The following is a 20526-nucleotide window of genomic DNA, read 5'->3' as shown; positions in this document are numbered from 1 at the left end:
TACCATAGATGGAGAAAACAAGATATTCCATGACAAAACAAAATTTGCACAATATCTTTCCACAAACCCAGCTCTACAAAGGATAGTAGATGGAAAACATCAACATAAGGAGCAAATCTACACCCTAGAAGAAGCAAGAAAGTAATCTTTCCACAAATCCACACAAATCTAACTCCACCTCTTACAACAAAAACAACAGGAAGTGACAATTACCTTTTCTTAATATCTTAATATGAAAATTAATATTACCAACATATCCTAAGCAATTGAAATCCAAAAATATGAGGAATTAGAAATTTGTTGATCATCCAATGGTCTCTCTAATTTAGTAATTGGAGAAATAGGTCCAATATTGTACAATCTATATGTACTTTCAGCTTGTTTGTGACAGTGTCTTGCTATGTACAGCATAAGGGTCTTGAAATCTTGCTTCTCCTATCTCAGTCTCTCTATTAGTATTGTTTATTTCATGTTTTTACACTATACTATGGTTTTCAGAACAGCATATATATTTCAAAAGTATTTATATACCCAAGGGAGACATAGACAATTAACTTGGAAGGTGGCTTGTAGGAAAGAGAACAACAAAGAGTGAGACTGAATGCTTTGCTTGACATTTGTAGTTCATGTATCAAGTTTGAGGAAGAGGACTTTACAAGTTACGCTTTCTCTGAGATGAAGGCTTTTCCAAATTATCACAACCAATGAACCAAATTCTTACCCACACCTAATGTCTGTGCCACCCTCCAAGAAGAACCATTGTTCACTGAAAGAGTGGGTGAATGACTTTATGGATAGACTATCTTAATACACACACCATTTCTTAAATGAATGTAACCTGTTCTCTGTGGGCTGAGAATAAAGTCACTCACTCAAGTCAAATAGTTTTGACCATAGCAGGAAGTCTGTATCCAAAAATCGTGCCTACAATTCATTCCATGGCACAGCAGAACTGTTAACTCTCAGCTTAGCTATGATGGAGGTAAAATCCTTCGGTGATTTGAGGGTCATTGAAGTACAGCCTTATTACAATGAAATCCAATGTCTAAAAATTGTTCTTATTTTGGGCTTGTACCACAGTAAGAGCCAAGATTTTAAACTCTACTAAATACAAAACAAGCAAACAAACAAAAAGACTTTATATATTTATGTTCATTAAGGAAATAGGGATGTATTATTTTGAAATATACAGTTAATATGTTTGGAGTTATTTAAAATTTATACTAAGAAAAGTGTGTGTATTTTCAGTATTGCTGTAGACAAGCATCTACGTAAGACAGTTAAATTGATTGTTGTTTTATATCAAACAACTTTTATAATACTCATTTTTATTGTTATAATATTTTATAAAATTTAAGGAATATGACAAAAAAGATATTATAGGTATTGAAGAGGGGGTCTCTGGGAGGAGTTGGGGTACAAAAGGGAAACAAGAATAATGTGATTTAATTCTATTTACTTAAAATATTCTTAAATGTTAACAAATTCAGACAAATTGAAATCATGTAACTTTTCTCATCATAATGCAATAAAAGAAAAAAAATCAGTAACAAACAGATATCAACTCCTAGTGAGCATTCTTCTTTTATAAAGACTTTATAGCCATGTTTTAACATCCTTTGGACATATAGCACTTAGCATCTGTGTGTGTCTGAAGCATGGGGATGGCTGGAATGGCCTTTGTGCAAGGCTGTGCTTTGGGCAGTCTTTTGTGATGCAAATAATTCCTTATTTTGTTGTTAAACTTGACAGAAGGGTCTCAAATTTTATTCTGTCAACTTGATATAAGAGTTGAGTATTTTCTGTCTGTTGCTTGAATCAGAACATTGTTTTACATGGGAAAACTTTGAAGTCAAGATATTCTTGGGGTGAATATCTGACTGGATCTGCTAATGATCTAAATGAACGTGGTCAAGTCATTGCTTACTCTAAGTATGTTATCTTCTTGTACTTATTATTATTTTTGCCTTACAGAGGATTTTATAGATCAATCAAGATAGCACAGATATCAGGAGGTTAATAGACAGGTTAGCTCATAAAAGATGAGTCATGAATACAAGTTTATAAACAAAAATTACTAAATCATTATCTTCCTTATGCAGTAGATCAGCCTTTCCCTTATTCATGCTTTTTCCCCCACACCCAAAGTACCTCCACAATCTCTGCTATCATAAAAACAGTTTTTCTCAGATAGGGCTTTATTCTTGTTCAATAGTATAAATAAAGGATTGTTGTACTTGTTGTCTTTGATTCTACCTCTCTTTTTAATCTCTTTGTATACTTCTATTTTGGTCACAAATCTTCTTTCATCAGAGGTAGGCATGCTACAGTTCAGTGGTAGATTAGCATACATGATGTCCTGTGTTCAACACTTTTTTTCCCCTAAATTTAAAAACTGGGGGGATGCCCATATTTATTTCTTTGGATGCTTCTATATGCTTAATAATATATAAATTACTTTTCATTTTTATCTATACCATTTGCTTTCCCTCCTAAAAATCACCAATCATTGCCTCGTAGCTTCTTATTACATTTTTAAATGAAGTATGCTTACCTAAAATCTAAATTATAGAACTGATCTTTCCAGTATTTCTTTTAGAGTTGTGACAAAGAAAGGATCAAGCTAGGGACATCTAGACCTGAGATGGAGGGGAATGTTAGTAAAATCACAATTATAAAGTCCTAAAAATAAGCCCTGAACATTACAGTTGGCTCAGCAGTAAACAACTGTTGAGAGCAACAGAATATGAGTGAAACCTGTTCATCCCAGGGAATCAAACAGAGATCAAGGTATGTAATTCCAGGACTGAAACAGCAGAGGCAAGAGCATCACGATTCTCTTATTAATTATTTTATTTATTTACATTTCAAATGTTGTCCCCCTTCCCAGTCCCTCCTCCACAGCACACCACCCCATCCCTTTACCATCCCCGTTCTCGGAGGCATCAAGCCTCCACAGGACCAAGTGCATCCCCTCCCACTAAGGCCAGACAAGACAGTCTCTGCTACATATGTAATGGGGACCAGGAACTAGTGTATGTATGCTCTTTGGTCTCTGAGAGTTCTGAGGGGTCCAGGTAGTGGATACTGTTGTTCTTCATATGGAGTTGCAATCACCTTCAGCTCCTTCAGTCCTTCCCCCTAGGTTGGCTGTAAATATCTGCATCAGTCTCAGTCAGATACTGGTAAAGCCTCTCAGGATAGTTGTGGACTCCCTCCCCAAAGCCCGGACAGTAAACAACTACCACTTTGCCCCCCCCCCCCCCCCCCCCCCCCGGCTGGGGGCTAAACCTGTTGAGCTAAACCTGGCTCTGGTTACATTCAGAAGCTCCACCCCCACAGAGTAACAAGGAAGTCACTGATTAGACTGTTACACTGACGTATTTTGGGGGAAGGGTTTTTGCCCCAGGTATTTTACCTGTTGGGGGAACAAAGGAGACACATTAAATTCAAGATGACAGAACTTGTGTTGTCTAATATTTATCTTCCCATGTGGGTAAGGTACAGTATGGCTAGCCTACCTCTTCTTATCTCTTTCAATCTCTTCCTATCTATTTCTTACTCCTATTACCAGAAGAACCCTTTCATTTACGTTGGCGCAGGCGGCCAACAGACAGTCATGCCAAGCTCCTGTCTGCAAACTCATCTTGGCATTAGCAACAGTGTCGGGGTTTGGTGTCTGCACATGGGATGATTCTCAAGTTGGGGCAATCTCTGGATGGCCTTTCCTTCAGTCTCTATTCCATTTTTGTCTCTGCATTTCCTTTAGACAGGAACAATTCTGGGTTAAAATTTTTGAGAAGGGTAGGTGGCCCCATCCCTCAACTGGGTGCCATGTCTATCTACTGGAGGTAGTCTCTTCAGGTTCCATTTCCCCACTGTTGAGCATTTCAGTTAATGTTATCCCCATTCACATGTGGGCCTTCCTTCCTGTTAGGCTTCATATAGTATGTGAGTTGTATCATGGGTATTCTGAACTTTTGGGGTAATATCTACTTATAAGTGAATATATACAATGTATGTCCTTTGGGGTTTTGGTTACCTCATTCAGGATTATTTTCTAGTTCCATCCATTTACCTGCTAAACTTGTGATGCCCTCGTTTTAATAGCTGAGTAATATTTTATTGTGTAAATTACATTTTCTGTATCCATTCTTCCATTGTGGGACATCTGGGTTGTTTCCAGCTCCTGGCTATTACAAATAAGGCTGCTACGAACATAGTGGGACGACACGTGTCCTTGTGATGTAGTGTAGCATCTTTTGGGTATATGCCCTGGACTGGTATACCTGGGTCTTCAGCTAGAATTATTTCCAATTTTCTGAGGAACTGACAGATTGATTTCCAAAGTGGTTGTACCAGTTTGCAATCCCACCGGCAATGAATGGAGTATTCCACTTTCTCCATATCCTCAACAGCATATGCTGTCTCTTGAGTTTTTGATCTTAGCTATTCTGATTGGTGTAAGGTAGAATCTCAGGGTTGTTTTGATTTGCATTTCCCTGATGATTAAAGACTTTGAACATTTCTTTAGGTGCTTCTTGGCCATTTGAGATTCCTCAATTGAGAACTCTCTGTTAGCTCTGTAGCCTATTCTTTTATTGGGTTATTTCATTTTCTGGAATCTAACTTCTTGAGTTCTTCGTATATTTTGGATAGTAGCGTTGTATCAGATGTAGGGCTAGTAAAGATATTTTGCCCTGGGCTGGAGAGATGGCTCAGTGGTTAAGAGCACTGACTGCTCTTCCAAAGGTCCTGAGTTCAAATCCCAGCAACCACATGGTGGCTCACAACCATCCTTAATGAGATCTGATGCCCTCTTCTGGGGTATCTGAAGATAGCTACAGTGTACTCACATATAATAAATAAATAAATATTAAAAAAAAAAAGGTATTTTGCCCTATTGACAATGTCCTTTGCCTTACAGAAACTTTTCAGTCGCATGAGGTCCCATTTGTTAATTGCTGATCTTAGAGCCTGAGCCATTGGTTCAGGAAATTTCCCTCTGTGCCAATGTGTTCAAGGCTATTTCCCACTTTTCCTTCTATTAAATTCAGTGTATCTGATTTTATGTAAAAGTCTTTGAGCCACTTGGACTTGAGCTTTGTACAAGGAGATAAATATGGATCAATTTGTATTCTTTTACAGACTATCAGTTAGATCAGCACCATTTTTTGAAGATGCTTCCTTTTTTCCACTGTATGGTTTTGGCTTCTTTGTCAAAAATCAAGTTTCCATAGGTGTGTGGGCTTATTTCTGGGTCTTCAATTCTATTCCAACAATTGACCTGTCTGTCTTTGTACCAATACCATGCAGTTTTTATCATTATTGCTCTGTAGTACAGCTTAAGGTCAGGGATGGTGATTCCCCCAGAAGTTCTTTTATTGTTAAGAATAGTTAAGAATATTCTTAACAATAGCTTTATTGTTAAGAATAGCATTTTTATTTTTTTCCTGATACATTAACCATTGTTTATTTATTTTAAACTCCAGACTTTATTCCCCTCCCAGTCTACCCTCCTATAAAAAAATAGTGAAAACTATTTTTTTTATTTTTTGTTTTTGTTATTACATATGAAATTGAGAACTGCTCTATCTCAGTAAAAAACTGAGTTGGGATTTTGATGGGGATTACATTGAATCTGTAGATTGCTTTTGCCAAGATGGCTGTTTTTATATGTTAATCCTACCCATACATAAGCATGGGAGACCTTTCCATCTTCTAAGGTTTTTTTCAATTTCTTTCTTCACAGACTTGAAGTTCATGCCATACAGATCTTTCACTTGCTTGATTAGAGTTACAGCAAGATGTTTTATATTATTTGTGACTATTGTAAAGGGTATTGTTTTCCTAATTTCTTTTTTTTAATTGATACAAATGCATTTTTATTTTTTTCCTGATACATTAACCATTGTTTATTTATTTTAAACTCCAGACTTTATTCCCCTCCCAGTCCACCCTCCTATTGTTCCACAACCCATACCTCCTCCCTGTACACCTGTCTCTGAGGATGTACCCATCCCCCACCCCCACCCTACCAGACCTTTAAATTCCCTGGGGCCTCCAGTCTCTTGAGGGTTAAGTGCATCTTCTCTAACTGAACCCAGACCCAGCAGTCCTCTGCTGTATATGTGTTGGGGGCCTCATATCAGCTGCATTAGGTGTATGCTGCCTGGTTGGTGTTCCAGTATCTGAGAGATCTCTGGGGTCCAGGTTAATTGAGACTGCTGGACCTCCTACATGGTTGCCCTCTTCCTCAGCTTCTTCCAGCCTTTCCCTAATTCAACAACAGGGGTCACCAGCTTCTGTCCACTGGTGGGGTGCAAATATCTGCATCTGACTCTTTCAGCTGCTTGTTGAGTCTTTTAGAGGGCGGTCATGATAGGCCCCTTTTTGTGAGTGCTCCATAGCCTCAGTAATAGTGTCAGGCCTTAGAGACTCCCCTTGAGCTGGAGCCCACTTTGGGCCTGTCACTGGACCTTCTTTTCCTCAGGCTCCTCTCCATTTCCATCCCTGCAGTTCTTTCAGACAGGAACAATTATGGGTCAGAGTTTTGACTATGGGATGGCAACCCTCACTTGATGCCCTGTCTTTCTGCTGGAGGTAGGCTCTATAAGTTCCCTCTCCCCACTACAGGACATTTCATCTAAGGTATCCCTCTCTTTGAGTCCTGAGAATCTCTCACCTCCCAGAATTCTGGTGCATTCTGTAGGGTTCCCCCAACCTCCTACCTCCTGAGGTTGCATATTTCCATTCTTTCTGTTGGCCCTCAGGGATTTCAGTCCTTTTGCACCACCCAGTATCTGATCATGTTCCCCTCTCCACCTCCCCCTCCATCATGCCCTTTCCCTCTCAGGTCCCTTCCTCCCACCTTGCAGTTGCTTTCTTCTCCTCCCAAGTGGGACTGTACATCCTCACTTGGGCCTTTCAGCTTGTTGATCTTTTTGAGTTCTGTGCGCTATATCTTGGGTATTTGGCACTTTTTCTTTTTCTTTTCTTTTCTTTTTTTTGGCTAATATCCACTTACTAGTGAGTACATACCATGCATGTCCTTTTGGGTCTTAGTTACCTCACTCAGGATGATATTTTCCCATTTATCCTTTGTAAAGATGAAAGCTACTGAGTTAATTTTATATCCAGCCATTTTGCTGAAGTTTGTTTTTTTTTTTTTTTTTTTTTTTTTTTTTTTTTTTTTTTTTTAAAAATCAGCTATAGGAGTTCTCTGGTAGAATTTTTGAGGTAGCTTAAGTATACTATCATATCGTCCGCAAATAGTGATACCCTGACTTCTTTCTTTCCAATCTGTATCCCTTTGACCTCCTTTTTTTGTCTAATTGCTCTAGCTAGAGCATCATGATTTTGATATTGGTCCAGGCTACATAATAAAACCCAGTTTTCAAAAGTTAATTAGCTAATTGATATATGAGGGATTAGGGCAGACAAAATTCCAGGGGGTACACAGTCAGTAAAAGAAGAATGTGTAATAGAATATATCACAGATTCAGAGAGCTATAGGCCCAAAAGATGTTAAAGCATGGATATAAAGTCTTTGCAAAAGAAATGATCACTGGAAGTTAATATGGTGTTAGAAGAAAACGTAACTCTAAATATTCCAAAGTAATCTCCCTCTTGTGCATTTGTTTTGTAATTTAAAAATTCTGACAGAATCTTTCAATATAGCCAAGGCTGTAATTGAAAGCACAATCCTCCTACCTCAGCCCTCTAAGTGCTGGGATTACAGGCCCACATCACCATGAATGGGTTCATGTCCATGTTGGTACAACTAAGGTGAGATATGCAACATAGCTTGAGAATCCTCTTAATAGTAAGCAGGATTTAAATGAAGTCTCTATAGATTTCTAGAGAAAATCATGAGGACTACTTTCCAGAATCTATGAAGTGTTTCCAAATAAGGAAGATACTAATTTATGTCAAATTATTCTAAAATATAGAATGTGGACTAATGAACTACAGTAACTAAGAAATGTATTCCATCCATGGAAACTAGAGTAGTTACCACAATAACTCAAGAAACAAACAGGCTCTGTTACAGAAGAGAAAAGTTTAAACAGAGACTGCTGCTATCCTCTAAGACAGCTGTGAAGACTGAATTTCCTCACAGGTATAAAGTACTGAGTGCTGTCTGGAACATAGTAATAACTCAATGAACACTAACTATAACTGCCCTAACTACTTCCATGATTAGTACTTAAAGGTTTAGTTAAAGCCTACCTGTAAAAGCCTTTCAACTTGCTGACTGCGGGCATATTTGATTTTGTGGTTATTAGGCTAGTTGTTATAAGCTTACTTGTTGCCAATTTTGTATCATTTTCTTCCATTTTTGATGTTGTGCTCTAAATTTGTGCACTATAGTCTGATAAGTATCATTATTAGTGGCTAATTCAATTTTTTTTGCTTTTTTAATGCTGCATGTTATTTACTTTCTTTACTGCTTTTTTGCTGTAAATTTACCATTCCTCTTGAAGATTCTATTTTCTTAATCTTGTCCAAGAAATAATATCTTTAATATTAGTCAAGTGATTTTTTAAATTAATTTTACTCACTTCAGCTTTCTATTTTGTTGACAACTCTTTTTCTATTTACTCTTTGTTATTTTATCTCCTTATGTTAAGTGCTTAACCGATTTACTTCAATGACTTTCTTATTTGCCAATAAGCATTCAAGGTAATGGCTTTAACAGTGACCTAATGGGAATACTTCCTCACCTTTAATAGCCCATACACTAAACTCCTAGGATTTAAAAAAGTTTGAAGGAAGACCAAAGTGTGGTTGCTTCAGTCCTTCTTAGAAAGGGGAACAAAATATTCATGGGAGTAAATATGGAGACAAAGTGTGGAGCAGAGACTGAAGGAAAGGCCATCCAGAGACTGACTGCCCCACTTGGGGATCCACCCCATATACAGCCACCAAACCCAGACACTATTGTGGATGCCAAGAAGCACTTGCTGACAGGAGCCTGATATAGTTGAATCCTGAGAGACTCTGCCAGAGTCTGGCAAATACAGAGAGGAATGCTTGCAGCCAACCACTGAACAGAGCATGGGGTCTCCAATGGAGGAGTTAGAGAAAGGACTGAAGGAGCTAAAGGGGTTTGCAACTCCATAGGAAGAACAACAATATCAACCAACCAGAGCTCTCAGGGTCTAAACCACCAACCAACAAGTACATATGAAGGGACCCATGGCTCCATCCATATATGGAGCATGTCTTGTCAGGCACGAATGGTAGAAGAGTCCCTTGGTCCTATGAAGGCTCAATGCCCCAGTGTAGGGGAATGCGAGGACAGGGAAGCGGGAGTGGATGGGAAGGTAAAGGCACACCCTCATAGAAGTGGGAGAAGGGGGGATGGGATAGGGGGGTTTCTGGGGTGAAGTCAGGAAAGGGGATAATACTTGAAATGTAAATAAATAAAATATTCAATAAAAATAGGTTTGGTTTTTATTTTTAACTCAAAACTTATTTTAAAAATTTTTAAAGTTTGCAAGCTGGAAAAAGAATTATTCCTTATTTTTAGTTGTTAGATTCCATTTTTATTTTCACTTTCTCTGAAAAACAGATTTTGCTATAACTAAATATGTGATCAGTTTTTAGAAACAGTTTGGTTTTTAAAAAGGTATTTTTCTATCTAATAAAAAATAAAAATTAAATAAAAAGGCATTTTTTCCTATACAAAGTCCTATACTTAACTAAATGATTATCTGCATTATTCAAATTTTCCATATTCATTATCCATTGGGTTATTAATTTTGAGGCATGAAATCTATCTTAAATGTAAAATCATCAATTTTTCTTTTTACATTAACAATGTTTTTGCCATAGACAGTGCTTTAAAAAACATCTTTACAGAGATATAATTCACATACAATGAAATTCATCCCTCTACTGAAAACAGGCTTTGTATGTAACTATCACCATAATCTATAATATTTTATCTTCCAGAATTAAGCTCCCACCCTCAGAACAAACTTCACGAATGGTGTCCCTCCAGTCTTAGGAAACTGCTAAATGTTCAGTTTCTATTCATGACACTTCATAAGCTAGGGTTTTACAAATACTCACATGACCTTTTGTGACTAGCTTCTTTTATTCAGAATGAATTTGAATGGTTCATCCACAGCTCTCTATTCATGGCACTTAATTTCACAAATGATTACATGACCTTCTGTGACTGGCTTATTTTATTTAGAATGAATTTACAAGGTTCATCCATGTTGTGGAATAGAAAAGTAAATAATTTATTTTTATTGTCAAACAATATAGCTTTAACACATTCTCTTCCATTCATCAGCTAATAAACATCCAAGCTCTTTGCCTACAGTGATCACACCTCCTATCCGTTTGGTTCTGGTTTGCTTTAATAATGCTGACTCATGAAAACTGAAATTATATATAGTGAAGGAAGGAACAATTCCCTATTCTCTATTTTTAGTATTGAAAGACTAAGTAAATAATCTCTGAAGGGCCAGAAATAATTCCTGTTTGCTGTCCCTATTACTGAATTAACCTTGGGATTTATAGCAGATGAGCCTTCATATTCTAAAGATCTTGAAAAGTGCTCATATATTTATTTCCTCATTTAGTGTTATAAAAATGAGAACATAACAGTCATTAGTGATAGAATTTAGACTACTATGCATATCTATTTCATTTTAAAATTCACTAGGCTGGACTCAGTGAGTCTCATGCCTTTAATCCAAGCAACAGGGAGGTAAAAGCAGGAAGAGTGGGCATTTAAAGCTAGCCTCAGCTACATAATGAGCTTTAGGTTAGTTTGGGATTATAGAAGTCTCTGCTCTCTTCCCTGACAAAAAAAATCTAGAAGGCACCTAAAATACCAATGTTGTTTCTAAAATTCAAAATATGTACTCATATGCTATAGTATGATTATACCTAGTAAGTCAGACTGTATAGACTAATAACATGTGTAGACTTTTTATATTTTCAAATTAGGTCTTCAATAATTTTCTTAGAATGTCTACAAGACAGCTACATTTCCATATTTATCCAACATAAAAAGAGAAAACTAACAGTCAATACTTCGTAGATTACAGGAGGTATCTCTAATAAATCATACTTAATGTTCACATCAGTCCTAATAAAATTCACACTTATTCATCTTGAATGCCAATGTTCCCCAAAACTCTAGGGCAAACTGTCAATGAACACATGTCAGATAATATAGACTAACGTCAAAAGAGCTTTGCAGTGGTTCTTGCAAAATAGCTCTAAAATAAGTAAATTTTTCCATTTTATCCATGACAAAAACAATATTTTGTCTATAGCCAGTATTTCAGATGTTGAAGCTTACCAAAATTAGATCGTTATAAACTACCATCTACACTGCATTGCTTAATCTATTAGATGACAGTATCTGGAGATGGAGCATCAAGAAAGTGAAAAGGCCTTTCAAAGTGACTTGAAGGTGACCTTCTAAAAGCCCAGAATACAAAGTTAATACAGACAACAGAAACTTAATTCTCAACCCTCAGACACTCCCAACAGCTGTGGCTAGCATTACTACCCACTCTAGGCCAGATATCAACTCACAAGGCCTACAGGTACTCCTCCAGTTCTCACTCTTCTATGCTATTATCCTTTTTTAAAACAAAGGAACTGAAGTACAGCAATTTTTAAATGAATTTAAGCAAGATTACATGGCAAATCTGTTATATCACCTCATAGGCTTTCAATTTCCCAGAGGGTAAAAATAAACAAACATAAAAGGGCATGAACTAATATATCAGGATTTTTCTCCTTCTGAGTAGTGGTTACATGTCTCTACCATAACCCAATGCCTGCCTTTACACTTGCATATATATCTATTTATAACACACATGGATTCATATGATTGATAAGTAGATTTTCATTTTGCTATGCACATAACACTATATATATGTAAGTAAGCATACATTTTCAAACTTATTCAAGTTTATTTGTAAAATTCAGAAGAAAGTTGTTTGTATCAATGTTTATACACACTAGAATACATTAGTGACATAAAATAGGAGTGAATCAATGCACTCTTAGTATCTATAGATTAAGAAATACGAAGTCTTTGTGATACAACTAAGATGTACATCTAGGAAGGAGTAATAAATAAGAATCTGGCACTAATTAGGGCCAACAATGTCTCTGCACACTCTTCCACAGCTCTCCCATTATACAGCAGTACATAACTAACCAACTGAACAGTGGCTCCTATTCAACTTTTAGGTCTTCTAGTTTTCATTTACCATTTAAACCACTTGACTGTATCTTTTCTCTTTAGAAACAACAAAAAAGTAAATAAGATACAAATGCATAGGGCAAGTATTTAACTTCTCTAATGCTCAATTTTCTTGTTGGTAAAAGAAGAACCACTTGCTAGCTGTATCATTTTTGACAAATTTTTAATTTAGCAAGCATGTACTTCTCTATAACTTAGTTTACTTACTTTTAAAATTGAGATATATGTGAAATTATATTTAGTGAAGCATATGCCACATAGAAGACATTCAAATGAACATTTCTATTATTTTTCCATTATTAACTAAAAATATTATTTCAAAACATACAATTTATTTGTTAATTGATTGATTTCTCAATATAATCCAAGCTGTCCTGGAACTGACTTTATATAGCCTAGACTGGCCACTAACTCATGATCCTGCATCAACTTTTTAGTGCTGGGATTATGTGCATAATTCACTACATTGAGTTCCTCAAAAATATAAAGTTCCAACTTCCCAAACATGGTTTGAAATGATAACCAATGTATCACCATAAGACACAACTACATCCCCATTTTAGAAAAGACAGAGATGGAATAACTAAATCCTACTTGGAAGACAAACTTAAGCAGGCTGAGTCTCAGCTGCTTTTGTGGTATTAACTCTTGTTGGTACTGAGTACAGGAAAGCACCTATACGTTTAAAAGCTACTTTCAAGCTGTGAGTCATTTGTGCCTTTTAAAGTTTTAACCAGTTAAAATACTGAAAATGGGCAGAGAGATTCTGCAAACAGATCTTCACATGCACATGTGCTGATTAACTAAAAGTATGTTGGACACAAGTGCTGCTGCCCCAAGTGACAAACTGGTTAATCCTCTGCAGCGTCTTACAATGACAAAAAAGTATTCAGCTTGTTTGAAACTGAGGACTATTTAAAGCTCAGCAAAACATGTAAAAGGTTAATAAAAAGGGCTGGTCAGACAGCTCAGTGGATAAAGGTACTTGTTGACAAGCCTGATGACCTGAATTCAATAACTGGGACCCATGTAGTACCGAGAAGGAACCCATTCCTGCAAGGTTAACAAACATAGAATGAATGCTCTATTGATCACACTATGTTTCTCCACACTTGCCAACATATCCAATTAAAAGTTGAAGCAGATTGTATTATTTCCCATCCCACCTCTGCATATGATATTACAATCAAAGTAGGCTCCTTACTAGGCAAAAATTTCCAACCTCTGTCTGCCTCTTCAATGTGTTTTCTATTCACCTCTCCTCTGACACTGTTAGACAACACTAGGCTCCTCCCCTAGACCTTGCTCCTTATTTTTCTTCCTCTTTGTATTATTCCATAGGAAAAGTCCTCCATTTCCACCCCAATTTCTCTACACAACTTTCCATACTCCTTATCTTCATACTTGTTCTAGCTAGAATTATTTGCTTATTGGTTATTGGTTATTCCCACCACCACCATTTAAACAGGGTCTAAGTAGCATTGGCTAGCCTGGAAGTGTGTAAACCAGGCTGGCCTGGAATACACAGAGATCTGCCTGCCTCTGGGTTTGTAAAGCCGTATCTAGTGGTTATATATTTCTTATCAATATCCCTCACAACTGAAATATAAAAACCTTGAAGCAAGACCTTGTCTTTTTCACTGCTATGCTTTACTTAGAGTAGTATCTAGCATAGAGTCCTAAACAAATTATTTGTTGAATGATATATACTTATGATATATACTGAAAACAGGAAACCAATGTTAGAAAGCCATAAGAGAAATAAAACAAGCTAATACTATTTATTCTGTTCAGTAGGTAGGTAATATGCATCCAAGTAATACTTAGAAGTTTAAATGCAAGGACATACATAAATTAGTTAAGTACAGTCCTAATGGCCTCATTAAATTTGTGCTTTTGGTTAAGTATCTGGAGGATATTTCCATATTGTTTGTAGTTTCTTCCTTTAACTTTTTATTTATTTAAACAAACATAATTAGGAAAAGGTTAAAAGCAATCCATGGACCAATGATGTCTTTTAAACTTTGAAATACTTTCATTTATTCCATTTAAATAGACAGGTTTATCATCTGCCTTACGTGGGGGAAAATGATCAAAGAAACATTTTTAAGAAAAATTTTTTTTTAAGAAAACATATTTCCTTCATTCAAATTTTTCAAAATTCATTCTTAGTCTTTAATGCTTAGGTTGTTTACATTCTTCAGTAAGTAAAACTTTATGAGACATTCCACACATTTAAAATACTGTGTGAAATTAGAACTCAGTATTTCATGCATGTTAGCCAACTATACCCCCATTTTATTGTACTATGACATCACCTCTGAAATAGTGAGTTACTGACTTTGTTGTTAAGTGAATTTATACTTTTAACAAAGATAGTTATTTAGACTGATAGTGAAATTGGTATAAGCCAATCAGGTGGGTTCCACAAAACCCTATGCAATCTAACTTTTTTGTACTTTCTCCACAGGTTGTGGGAAATTAAATAAGCACACAGGAGCTATCAGATTTTGCATTTTGTGTTTTTATTAATGAGACCTTTAACTACAAAAACAAGATGATTTCTATGCAATCAAAGTGTGTTCTTGTCATACCATGTTAAAATTGATTATAATTTTAGACTTTGGAAAGGAGCCAGTATTTTAGGATACTGTGTTATTAAGCTTATCTAATGACCCAAGTCAATACTTTGAACTAAGAAATTCAAGTTAGCTGAAAATACCTAAAGTACAATCAGCAACGTAAAGAGTTAAACTCTTATACTTTATGAAACTACTGAATAGTGAAGTACTGTACTTTGGTGAAAACTATAAACATTAAGTGGTTCATTCTATTTATAAGAGTCAAAAAGTCTCATTCCATTCTCTTTCTTCTTTTCTTTTGAACATGGCATGACAATCAAATCTCCTACTTTAGCTCAAAACCAGGCACAGAGGAAACAAATCATATATCCTTAATTTTATCCTTTATGCACTCAAATCCATCAGTCCCATCAGCTGACAGTTATCTAGAGGATGCTGCCAAAAATGCCATAGTGAAAGTCATCGTTTTGTTCTAATTAATATAATTTGTTTTAAGAATATACTGGTAATGTTAGAAGAATCTAACAGTGTAACCCGGGCTTTCATATCTTCACATGGAAATATTCTTCAGTTACATCTCACAAAAGTCCACTTAATAAAGACCTACTTTTAAACCTAACATGAACTGAATGAGCAATACGGATTTTGAGATGTATTTAAAGTCAGTGCCAAAACAATTTATGAATCACAGTAAATATCCCAAGGAGTTGTAATGGTCTATGAAGAGAAAACATCCAAGTCAGATTTGTACACTAGAGGTGAAATCTAAAAATCATTATTTCAAACAAAAACATGGCTAATGTCTATACATTTGCTAAACCGTCATGCCCTCGTACAACTAAAACCCCAATGTCTCCATCTGTTAATGTGACAAGAACAGGCTGGTAAGTGAAGCCAGAACAAGTGTATTCTTGCAAAACTAAGAACTTCCTGAAAATCTAGAAAAACATGTGCACAACACATGGGTCACTTAGAAAAGAATACATCAATCTGCCAAACTGAGTTCAGCTCTAATTCACTAAATTAAAATCAGTAGAAGCTCCACTTTCTAAGAATCCTATGGCAGTGGGAAGGTCAAAGGGGAGGTAATCTGAAGATGCACATATATACATCTACTGTGACCTAAAGTGTCATACTGTCAGGTTTCCTGTCAAACATACTAAATTCAGGTAAATTCCTTACCAGTTAACTTCTTCACAGGTTGGAGCCGAACACTGATAGACTGATGTGTGAGTAAGGGGGAGGATGGAAGAGAGCGAGACATGCCCTCCATAATCCGAATGTGCTGCATACCTTCACTCACTGGAAGTGGTGGAACAGCGTAGTCTGGCTCAAAAGCACAATCACTTTCTGTGGAGATGCCACCTGTTAATAGGAAAGGAGAGTACAAGAGATGGATAAGGATGATTCAGAACAGTGTATTACACTTACACACACACACACACACACACACACACACACACACACACGCTCATGTGCAAACACAAGCATATACATTCATTTGTATACTTATTGGGAGGGAGGGGTGGATGGAAGGAGGAAAGAAAAAGGAAGGAAGAAGGAAGGAACAAGAAAGAAAGAAAGAAAGAAAGAAAGAAAGAAAGAAAGAAAGAAAGAAAGAAAGAAAGAAAGGAAGGAAGAAAGGAAGAGAGAAAGAGAGAGAGAAATGGAGGGAGGGAGGGATGGAAGGAGGGAGGGAGGGAGGGAGGGAGAAGAAAGAAAGAAACAAAGAAAGAAAGAAAGGAAGGAAGGAAGGAAGGAAGGAAGGAAGGAAGAAAGAGAAGGAAAGAAAGGAAGAGAGAAAGAAAGGAAGGAAGGAAGGAAAGAAGCAGGCAGAGAGAGACTGGATCTTACAAGCATAACTTCCATAAAATTAAATAAAGACAATAGCAGGTTGCTAGGACCACAAAAACAAGACCTATCATAACAGGTCTTAAATTATTTACACAAATCTGTTATACTTAGAAAAAATTTGCATATACTGTATTTGGTCATTAATTAACAGTAACACAGTAACATTGAAGATAAATCAGGAAAACCATATAAGCTGGGGCTATAACTCCATGGCCAGACTCCTTGCCTCACATTCTCAAGGTCCTAGGTTCAATCTTTAGTATTGAATAAATAGGTAAGTAAATAAACGTGTGTGTGTGTGTGTGTGTGTGTGTGTGTGTGTGTGTGTGAGAGAGAGAGAGAGAGAGAGAGTGACAGACAGAGGGAGGCAGAGAAAGAGGGGAGGAGAAAGAGAGAGAGGAAGAGGAAGAGGAAGAGGAAGAAGAAGAGGAAGAAAGAGAGAACAAGGGAGAAAAAGCCAAATAAAGCAAATATAACCTAATAAAATATGTGTTCATCAACAAGGTACAACATTTAAAGGGGTAGGCTTAATATGTTAAGAAACTAAAATTTAGAATTTTAGAGTATTAAAAGAATTAAAATTTAGATGAATTTGAAGGCAAGTTTACATAGACAAGCTAACTAGAACATATTAGGATGATAACTAGAGAGCCAAGCGAGAAGGCTCGGCAAACACAGTGCTTCCTGCTAAGTCTGAGCACCTGAGCTACCCAGGACGTACACGATGAAAGAGCAGAGCCAAGTCCTGCACGCTACCCTCTGACCACCAGTTACCCACACATACTTACACAAAAAGTGTATTTTTTTTTTTAAAAAAAGAGTAACTTTACAAAAATGGGAATGTGTTCTTGAATAAATAGTACCAAAGCATGAGTACGAGAAAAGTGAATAAACTGTATTTTATTTAAAACCAAACCAAACAAACAAACAAACAAAAAACCATTTTAGGTATCAAAGAATGCTATTAAAAAATGAAAATACAATTCTCAGAATGAAAAATACTTGCAAATATTTTTGATGAGTCTAGGCTTTATAATATATAAATAACTCTTACAACCCAACAACAAAAAGACGCACACACAATTAAAAATTGGGCAAAAGGCTTGAGCAGATGTTTATAAGGCTCATAAATGGTGCCTTTGCATTTGAAAATATGCTGAACAATCTTTCTATAAAAGTAAATAAAAGTCAAATGAGACCCTTCTTTATAGCCACTAAGATAGATGCCACTTTTAAGATCAAAGAAAAGAATAAATAGGTACTTTTAAAATGACACGCTAGTGAAACAGCTCAGTGGGTGAGAAGGTTTGTTGCTAAACCTGATGACCTGAGCTCAATTCCCAGAACCCACACGGTAGAAAGAAAAAACTCACTCCTGCAAGTTGTCCTCTGATCTTGACATGGGTATGTGTGTTGCATGGTACACGAATTTTATGTGTGTGATATGGTATGTGAACTGTATGTTGCTATGGTATATGAAATGTAGTTCAATAAAGAATGACACCTCTACCCATGTATTTTTTTAGTCCGAGAGGCCTAGAAATCATTGCTAATTTTTTTCTCTTACCAATCCTTTGGATATATATCTGAAGATTACCAATCCAAATAACCCCAAACAATTGTTAAATGTATAGAAAAATGAAACTATCATATAATGGCAGGGGAGAGAGATGGTGTGGCTTCTGTGTAAAACATAGGTGTTTTATCCAAAAGTTAAACACAAAATCACAGTATGACTCAATTCGTTCTTTCATGTTTTTCACAGCCAAAAGCACTGAACACAGGTTTACAACCAATACTTCAACATGAATATCTGCAGTAGCATTATTCATAATAGCCAAAAAGTAGAAACAACCCAAATGTCATAAACTGATGTGATATATATATATGTATATATATACACATATATGTACATATATGTACACATATGTACATATATACATATCTCATATATACATATATACAGCCACATAATATTTCACATAAACTAAATATTTAGCTGTAAAAGGGATGATGGTCTGATATATGACATACAGTTCAAAAAGTCTTGAAAGCTGATGCTGAGTGAAAGATGCTCTGGAGAGATGAATCCAATCTGGTTTCCAGAGCATCCAGGAAAGGGAAGGGCAGATGCTCAATGGGCCTGGTGTTTTCTTTTGGGATGATGGGTAAAAGAGCAGTGATGTTCATATAGCACAGTGAATATGCTAAGAGCCATTGGAATACTTGGGAATGATGAGTTTAATGGTTTATGAATTGTAGTTCAGTAAATAAAAATGACACATATTTTTCAGTTCAGAAACCTATAAATCACCTCTAAATTCTTCCCACATCAATCTTTGCAACACATGACTAATAGTTCTGCAGATTACCAACCTAAAATATATTTCAAAATTTTATATTCTGTCTACTCTCCTACCACTACCTTAGTCCTGATCATTACTAATGTTCCATCAATATTCAGGAGGCAGAAATATAGAATTTATTACCTATCCTTGGATTTTAGAACTTTTACCAGCATCTTGAAACTTTCTTCTTCTTAGTGTCTGATCACTGTGTGTAGTATCTTCTATTTTTCCTCTTCCTGCCCCTGCCTGATCAGATGAACAATGCATCTCATAGTCCTATCTTTTCAATCTGTTTATCTAATCACTGGGCTTTCAAAACATCTGAAATTGATTTATACAAAATTATATTATTTAACAGATTTGTAATCAAAGAGATTCTATTACTGTAATTTACAAACTAATGAGTCCTTTGGTGATCAAAATCAGCACTAGATTTTTTTTATGAAGGAATGTATTCAAAATGCTGCATTTCGTTTAGTTAAGTACCAGCTTTCACAATGTTCCAATGTTAAAAATGAGCTGATAATTTTAGGACCTGATAATCCTTAAGGAATCATAGTGCAATTAGTCCAGTTTGGTTGTCCTAGTTCATTTCTCTGGTTAGAAACAATTTCTTTTTATCTTCTTTGTCCTATAAAATTATGCTTGAACTCATTGATGCTACAAACAAAATGTAAAAATGCACGCTTCAAGTAAAATATTGGTGAATATTAGGCTGCCTAATAACTTTTCTTCGATAAATGGCAATCCCAAAAATTCAGCTGAAAACAACTTTCTTTATTCTTATGAATCTGCAGTTTGACTGTGGATCAGCTGGTGTATGTTGAGCTCTAAAGTACTAAGCTAGTAAGCAGATAAGGTCCAGTACCCTATCAATGTATCATCAATGGGGAGCCTAGTCACTGAAGGGCAAGTGAAAACACAGCATGCTATGGAGATAAACAAAGGGTTTTCTATTAGGGAACTGCAGATGGAGCTCTGCAAAGAAGAGTGAGGCGGAACAGTGCACCACACATAGAGGTTGGAACAGACAGGCAAAAGTCTCTTTATCACTTGTATCATTGTATCACTTGGTGCCCTACTTTTGTATTTTGTACTAAGGCGGGAGGATAGGGGTGGAGACAGGGAAGAACACACTGCTTTGGTTTGACTCTTATGCACTCTCGGAGCCTAGGGCACATTTGGTTTAAATACAACTACTATTCAGGCCTTTCTTACACCCAGATATCATACTGGCAGAAGGCCTCTGGTACAAGGGAGCAACCAATCATGTAGTCCACAGGCTTATAGTGAGAGTAAGCTGAAAGTGGTTCCTACACTAGCTGTGTTGCTGGGCTTGCATATGCAGAACAACGGACAAGTATTCAACCTATCAGAGGTCTTAGCAACTATCAAGCTCCAACTGGACATGCATGGTGAGGCTCAGTCTATAAATTGCCATTTCTGGCCTAACCTGCTGAGAGAACAGAAACCAAGCCACTATCTTGTAATTCCC

At 36.3% G+C, this 20526-nt stretch overlaps 1 protein-coding gene across 6 annotated transcripts in view; it reads right to left on the bottom strand.

The window, feature by feature from the left end:
- The window catches only part of Tanc2 (tetratricopeptide repeat, ankyrin repeat and coiled-coil containing 2), a 320134-nt gene that overhangs the window by 208798 nt on the left and 90810 nt on the right, over window positions 1-20526 (bottom strand). For 3 of the 6 annotated variants that reach the window (XM_031355012.1, XM_031355013.1, XM_031355011.1), the window contains exon 4: window positions 16123-16194. In XM_031355012.1, the coding sequence (XP_031210872.1) occupies window positions 16123-16194 (72 nt within the window). Of the gene's footprint in view, window positions 1-16011; window positions 16195-20526 lie in introns of all 6 variants that reach the window. The other 3 variants (XM_031355008.1, XM_031355009.1, XM_031355010.1) reach the window with 1 other exon arrangement.

This window comes from Mastomys coucha, unplaced genomic scaffold (assembly GCF_008632895.1).
Source record: "Mastomys coucha isolate ucsf_1 unplaced genomic scaffold, UCSF_Mcou_1 pScaffold5, whole genome shotgun sequence".
NCBI lineage: Eukaryota > Metazoa > Chordata > Mammalia > Rodentia > Muridae > Mastomys > Mastomys coucha.
The sequence above is the reverse complement of the archived record's forward strand: the minus strand, read 5'-3'. Positions and strand labels throughout refer to the sequence as shown.